Source organism: Alligator sinensis, unplaced genomic scaffold, assembly GCF_000455745.1.
Source record: "Alligator sinensis unplaced genomic scaffold, ASM45574v1 scaffold181_2, whole genome shotgun sequence".
Lineage (NCBI taxonomy): Eukaryota > Metazoa > Chordata > Crocodylia > Alligatoridae > Alligator > Alligator sinensis.
The window spans coordinates 1,293,180-1,300,735 of record NW_005842429.1 but is presented as its reverse complement, the minus strand read 5'-3'; the positions used below and the strand labels follow the sequence as shown (position 1 = coordinate 1,300,735).

Sequence of the window (7,556 nt, the reverse complement as noted above, 5' to 3'; positions counted from 1 at the left end):
GGGAAAGGGGTACGTCGGGGTTGCGCTCGGTGACGGGAAGAAAGATCGATAGGTGATCAGTCTATCGATCAGCAGCCGCAAGTCAGATAACTTCAGAGGCACTCTGCAGCGTGCTCAAAGCTCTTCGACTTGGGCAGAAGTCGCGCGGAATTTTAAACGGCCAGCGAGCCAATTACTAGCCGCCACGTGTGAATAATTTAGCACTGGCCAATAGCGGGGCACAAATTTGCATCCGAATAGCGGGAACTCTTTGCACCGTGCATTTCTGTGCTGCAAAGAAGAAATGCATCCTGCAAAGGAAACTGTAAATTGGCGGGAACTCTCCTGCACGCAGGCTCTTAATTGCAGCAGAACACTCTGCTGTGCAAAGGAGCTCTCATGTGGCCAGGAAATTCCATAGTGCCGAGGCACAAAAAAAATCACTGGGTTGTGACAGAAGGGACCTCACAAGGTCATCTAGTTCAACCCCCTGCTCAAAGCAAGACCATTCCCAACTAGATCATCCCAGCCAAAGCTTTATCTAGCTTGCTTTTGAAAACCTCCAAGGATGGAACTACCACCACTTATCTGGGTAACCTGTTCCAGGGTTTTACTACCCTCCTAGTGAGAAAATTCTTCCTAATATCTAACCTAGACTTCCCTTGCTGCAACTTGAGATTGTTGTTCCTTTGCTAGACTCTCTCCAATTTGTCCACATCCTTTCTGTAGTGGAGACCCAAAACTGAACATAGCACTTCAGATGTGGCCTCACCAGCGCTGAACAGAGGGAAATAATCACTTCCCTTGACCTACTGACAACACACTTACCAAGAGTCCAGTAAGCCGTTAGCCTTTTCGGCAACAAGGGCACACTGTTAGCTCATATTCAGCTTACTGTCCTCTGTAACCCCCAGGTCCTTTTCTGCAGAGCTGCTGCCCAGCCAGTCAGCCCCCAGCTTGTACTAATACATGGGATTGTTCCATCCTAAGTGCAGGACTTTGCACTTCCCCATGTTGAACATCATGAGATTTCTTTTGGCCCAATCTTCCAATTTGCTTAAATCACTCTGAATCCTAGCCCTACCCTTCAGCATATTATTACTCCCCCCAGCTCAGTGTCATCTGCAGACTTGTGGTGGGTGCACTCTATGTCATCTTCCAGGTTGTTTACGAAGACGTTGAACAAAACCAGCCCTAGGACCGATCCCTGGGGTGCTCCACTCGATACCAGCTGCCAGCTAGACATCGAGCCATTGATTACTACTGTCTGAACCCAATGCTCCAGCCAATTTTCTATCCACCTTACAGTCAATTTATCCAGCCCATACTTTCTTACCTTGCTTGCAAGAATGCTGCGGGAAACCGTATCAAAAGCCTTGCTAAACCCAGGCACTGGTAATGTTTTTGGGCAGAGTGCCAAAAACACCTTTAACCTTAACTTGGAAGATGTTGGCATGCCAGGGGTAGGTGGAGGGGGAGCCATAAGGGGCCCACAATCCTTGTTATGGCAGCATAGCCCTGCTCCCTTCCCCACTGTCCATGCCAAGGCACACAAGCCAAGCAAAATGCCTTCATGTGCCATGCTCTGGCACCTGTGCCAGGAGTTGCCTACCCCTGGTTTAGCCCTTCACAGGTTCTGGTCACCTTGGACAATACTTATTAAATCAAGTCTAATTTAACTGCTTCCTACTGTACTTTGCATTACTCTTCCACTCTGCCAACACCAAGTAACTTGAAAATAAGTGCAGTAAATGAGAAAGAAGTGCTGGAAGAAAGGCAAAACTGTTAACAAGGTTATCTGACGTAACTCCATACTAAAGGAAAACTGACAACTAGGAGTCTAGATTCATTTTGCCTGCATCCATCACTACCTTACAACCCGTTATCTTTTCTTGTGCTTAGAGGATTGTTAAAGTCTTATCACACATAGATGAGCAAAGTACGTTTGGCCAACTGTAGAACTGGAGATGAAACTAAAAGGAGATCAAAGTCAATTCAGGTATGAATAACTGTAAGAAATTATTTCACTGCATCCCCTCAGGACCCCTTCCCATCATCTGAAGATCAGGCCTCAAATGAGGCAAAAGGGATATTAAAAACAGGACAGGTGAATGTGGAAACATTTAATACTGGGTTATGATATTTTGATCATTCCCCAGTCTTACAAATAAATCTGTTCATTTCATGTTAACAGCTTAGAAAAAATGTTGTGCAGTGCTGACTTATGATAATACAAAATGGACAACGAGGATGAAAGATAACACATTTCAAATTATTTAGATAATCTACACGACCCAAAAAATAATGGCTTACACAAAATGAGGTAGAGAATAAGGAATGTGCATCCACAAACTATGGAGTAAAAGATTTAATTAAAAAGCTTGCCATCTGAGTGTTTCCAGGACTACGTACATAAGCTTACTTTGCCAAGCTCGTAACTGAACTCTGGGAACCAAGAAAAGAAAAAAAAAAATGTGCTTGCATCTCTCTGTTTAGGTAGCCCTAAATCTAAGGGCTCTATTTCTTCTTATTGTCTGACAACAGATATCAAAGTTCATATAAGTGATGGTCATTATTTCATAATGCTGCTGTTAGAAAGTAAAACAAAATTAGTATCTCAGTACATGTCCTAATATTCTAGGAAATATGGGAATAAACAGGTAAATGTTGAACAAAATTATATAAGAGAAATCTTTAAACTGAAGACTTTTCTTACCACAAAAGCCTGTAGTGCATTATTTGACAACTCCTTTTCCTGATCAGAAATTCCAGAAGTAGTAGTGGCTCCTTCATGTTTCTCAGTTCCCTGATCTGTAAAATTAAAAGGGTTAGAGAAAATAGATAGCTTTCATCATATGTGCAATTAAATTTAATAAAAATAATTTAGTATCTTTATTACATATTTCATTCCTCCCTCCCTCAAAATCCATTTGTTAATACTTAGGGCACCTTTACACATAACTGCAACACTATCTTTGCTAAATTCAACTTGGAGAGTACAACAACTTTGGAGTTTGAGTTGCTCCCCCCAAAATATCTAGAGAATTTTTTTACGTTGTAAAAAGTACATTTTGTTTACTTACATTTTGATACCAGTAGCTGGTAAAAACTATTGTAGGAATCTCTCTCATTCCGCATAGCTACCTCATTGAATCTGTATGCTATTACTTGTCCCCTAGTTGCTAAGTTGCCTTAATGTTAAGAAATGTAGCAAATGTACATGCTAAAGATGACTAAAAATAGAAGCAAAACACTCCACTGCTACGCACTGAATATACAATCAGAACCCCAAAAAGAATGTAAAATTCATCTCACAGAACTATTCTCAAATAGGTTTTCCTATTCAGGAAATATATTTCAGATTTTGCATTATTAACTTAGAAGGGGTTAACTTTTAAACTGAAAATGGATGAAAACAAATATCCATTGGTTGGTATCTCTTAAGCGTTAAATCATTTGGAATAGGTTGTCTGTTACAGATCTTCAGTAGGTAACATTTAGCATGAATGTACATTATTTGCTGGGACAATAGAAGGTATCGCATGGGTAGGAAGATAGCCACTTACTATTTAAGGTTACATATTTAATATTTTTTGTTCACTAATGTATATGCACGTTAATTGACTGGGGTGTGCCAGTGCTCCTGCTGGAACTTGCCAGAGGTTCCTGGCTAGAGGGCCTTGTCCCTTCACCGAGGGTCAGACCAATTTGCCAGAATTGGGGTCAGGAAGGAATTTTACCCCATGGTCACACTGTTACAAACTATGGGGGTTGTTGCCTTCCTCTGTAGCAAGGGGCATGACCCTGACCCTCTATCTGGCATCTCTTGAGCATACATTGATAACATTTCACAGAAGCAGGACACTGGCTGCAATGGCTTCCCTGCTTTACTTGTGGCAATTTACGGTGTTAGGTCTATATTATTTCAGGGATGACTTACGTAGAGTTTAGATTATGATTTGTATGGGACAGTTTGGATAAGGATAACCAACCTGCCTCAGGCAGGGGGTTGGATTAGATGACCTCTGGAGGTCCCTTCCAGGCTTACTTCTCTATGATTCTACAACATAGAAGGACACATTTCAATAACATCATCTTATTTCCAACCTAAAATTTAAGCCCACAATTCAAAAACTAGAAACTCACCACTGAGCTGAGGCCAACTGTGAAAGTCACAACAGAGAAAACTCTTCAGATAAATAAAACAAAGTTTATGATAAGATCACCTTAAGTACCAGCCACAATTTTGAAGATTACACAGGAAAGAGACTAGTTAAATACCTGGGGGATCTTGGAATTCTACTCGATGTAATATTTTTTAGATTTACCTTTCATGAGTGGTGCTCAAGTTTTGTCCCCACAGGCAGGATGAGCAGTGTGGGGCTGGATTAGACCCTGGGGCATGGTGCCACCCTCTTCTGCTAGGATCAGGCCTTAAGGCTGTCCCTTCCAGGCCCCATGTACCAGGACTGGGCCCTAGGGTTCCGCACCCCTGCCAGCCTCCCTGGGGCCCTGTGCCACCTTTTCCCAGCCCTGTGTGTTGGGATCAGGTGCCCAATACAGCACGCAGGACTAGGGCTCTCCATGGGTCTGGAAATTTGGCAGGGAGTGGTGCCACAGATCCCTCACTGCCAAAATTCCAGAAACACAGGAAGCAGTGTGGACCAAATGACATGACACTGCCGGTTGGATCTGGTTGAGCACCCCTGCATTAGACCTAAAACCCTGCATCTGCCAAAGCCCTTAGCTAGTCCTACCATCCATTCAACAAATGAGTCAAGGAAGCTTGAAAGAGTTTCTACAGTTTCTTTCCAACCACCACACATGCTCACAGTACAGAAATTAGACAGAATCATAGAGTTGGAAGGGATCTCAAATTTCATCTAGTCCAGGCTTGTCCAACATACGGCCCGCTATGCGGCCCTCCAAGCCGTTTTTGGGTGTAACAAAACAGGGAGCACACTGCTTTGGTGTTGTGGGGGTGGGGGGGGGGGAGGAGGTGATGTGATACCGCTTCCTGCGAGATCTTTGAATCTGGCTCGCCGGCCCACTGGGTGATAAAACGTTCACAATCCGGCCCCACATTCAAAAAGGTTGGACACCCCTGATCTAGTCCAATCCCCCTGTGAAGCTATAGGATGCAGTATTACTAAACCTTCCAATACAGATATCCATCCAGCTTCTTCTTGAAAACCTCCAATGAAGGATAGTCTACATCTTTCTCAGGTGGCTTGCTTCATTTTCTATAGTTCTTAGAGTTAGGAAGTTTTTTTCCTGGAGATTTAATTTCAATTTTCTTTACTGCAATTTAAACCCACTGCTTTGCATTCTGTCCTCTGTGGTAAAAGAGTACAGGTGTTCTCATTTATGGTCACCTTTCAAATATTTGAAACCTGCCATCATGTCCCCTTAATCTCTTTTCCCCAAATTAGGCATGCCCACTTCATTCTCTCAACATTGCATGACAAGGTTGTCAAGTAAAAGCCAGAAAGTTAGTATTCTAGAAGTCAAAGAAGAACAAGGCTGGAAGGTGATTTAATCCAATTGCCTGCTCAAATTATCTCAGAAGCTAAACCAGAAAAACAAAATAACCTGCATTTAAGAACCTCCAGTGATGGATATTCCACAACTTCTCGAAGTAATCTGTTGCTGTACTTATCCAACCACATAGTTAGATGGTTCTTCCTAATGTCCAACCTAAAGCCTCCCATGTTGCAACTTCAGCCCATCATTTTTGGCTTTTTCCCTTGCGGACACAGTGAATAGTTGGTTGTCCTTTTTGTATTCTAAAACTTCTTATTTGTACTAATGGCAAAATAATTCTCTAGGAAGTAGTTAACAAGAACAATTTAGAAGATTAGGTTCAGGAGAACGTGTTTTTTAAATATATATACCCTCAAAGAGCAGGCAGCCCTGGCAGTGACTAGACTATTTGTGGAACATCCTAGTAATCCTCTGAAGTCTTAGTATATAACACCTCTTTATTGGGCTTGATTGAAGAAATCAAGAAATTATTCCACTCATTTCAGCAGCCTTATAGCTTGCATTGTTGGGAAGACCCAAATACCGCTAAACTCTGCTCACTACGATATCTAAATTAGAAAAGTCAATGTCAGCAGTTCTCCACTGAATCATTCCATAACCTCGATCCATTTCTCCTACTTATTTCAGCTCATTTCTGGAAGCAGTACTTTTTTAAAACACACAACAAACTAAAGTATCCACAGAAGACCAAGCTGAGCTCCAGACAGCTTTGATATCAAAGCAAAAACTTCTTAGATGTAACCTCATGCAACAGAAACCTTTCCCCTGATATTACATTAGAGATTGGATTCCCTGAAGACTCACCTAGCCTAAACAGGCCACAGACTTGCCTGCTCATTTGCCATCCACTCAGGTTAAGAGATGCATCAGAATCTATTTCCTCCACAGCTAACAGCTACAACTTCAATGCGAAAGGTATCCATTTGCCACCCCAACCTTTCTTTTTAACCCTATTTTTACATCCCTTCCAATTGGAAATTATTTTTTATCAGTACTGAGCAGGATAATTTCTTATCCAAAATAAATTTGCATCCATTGCCACACTTCTTCTCTGCTCTGCCAGACAAAGCCACCATTGGCCAGCAAAATAATGTAACATATCTGGTTCAAAGCTTGGACCACCCACTGATCTGGTCCAACCACTGGAGCTCGTTCTTTCAGCAAATGAAGCCGAACTCTCCAAAACTTCTTAGTTATTATAATCCTCCATTTCCAACAAATAGACCAAGTTATTTTGTGCACCCAGCAGGGAAAATGTGTCCTTTACAAGATCATTAAATCTTGTCATAATTTGTCCCATGCTGCCAGAGTTCCCCAAGCAGACAAAGAGGTACAGAAAGAAAGCCACCATTCCTTCAGATGGTTCACCTATAGGTAACAGTCAGTATGCAGTGGCGACAAGCAGCAAGTCAAGAGAGACACTCAAGATGTTGAGGATTCGAGCTCAGTGGGTGACTCTATCAGGTAAGACTTCTCTTTGAGCCAACTGGTTACAGTAACAACCACATCTTCCTTAGTATTTTAAGTATTGGGCATTGATTTTCCCCCCTCATGAAGAGTTTAATATCTAAAAAGCTACTTCACCACATGCAAACACAGTTATCATCCCATGCAATGAAGGTTCATCCATACCACACACGCATTTCTGCAATGTCTGAACTGAAAGAGACTGTGCTGATCATTTTCACAAAGAATAAGCAATCTGACATAGTGATTATAGCATTGCTTCTAGTAACACAGTAACTACGGCTAAACTGGTTCCTATGATAAACCCTTGTTTCACTGAATTTCTCTATGGTCAAGTTGGCCTCACAAGTTTCTAACCAGAAGTAAAATGTTTTAGCCTCAACCCTGTGAGAATAAAGAAATAAAGTTGGTTTTAAGTCAATCATCCATGAAAAGTAGATGGAGGATTTTAACAACTAAGAAGCTTTGGAGATTCTAGCTTCGCTTGCTGAAAGGATGAGCTCCAGCTGTTGGACCACATCACCAGAACAGTCCAAGTATCGGATCAGACACGTATTATATTGGTG

The 7,556-nt window shown here is 41.9% G+C and overlaps 1 protein-coding gene across 2 annotated transcripts in view; it reads right to left on the bottom strand.

Annotated features, from left to right (window-relative positions):
* CNOT10 (CCR4-NOT transcription complex subunit 10) overlaps nucleotides 1–7,556 on the bottom strand; it is a 47,951-nt gene that overhangs the window by 39,159 nt on the left and 1,236 nt on the right. The window contains exons 1-2 of one of the 2 annotated variants that reach the window (XM_025211779.1): nucleotides 3,063–3,889; nucleotides 2,696–2,790 (exon numbers count right to left, since the gene is read on the bottom strand). In XM_025211779.1, the coding sequence (XP_025067564.1) occupies nucleotides 2,696–2,790; nucleotides 3,063–3,117 (150 nt within the window). In that variant the 5' untranslated portion in view covers nucleotides 3,118–3,889. Of the gene's footprint in view, nucleotides 1–2,695; nucleotides 2,791–3,062; nucleotides 3,890–7,556 lie in introns of those variants that run through there. The other variant, XM_006030208.3, reaches the window with a different exon arrangement.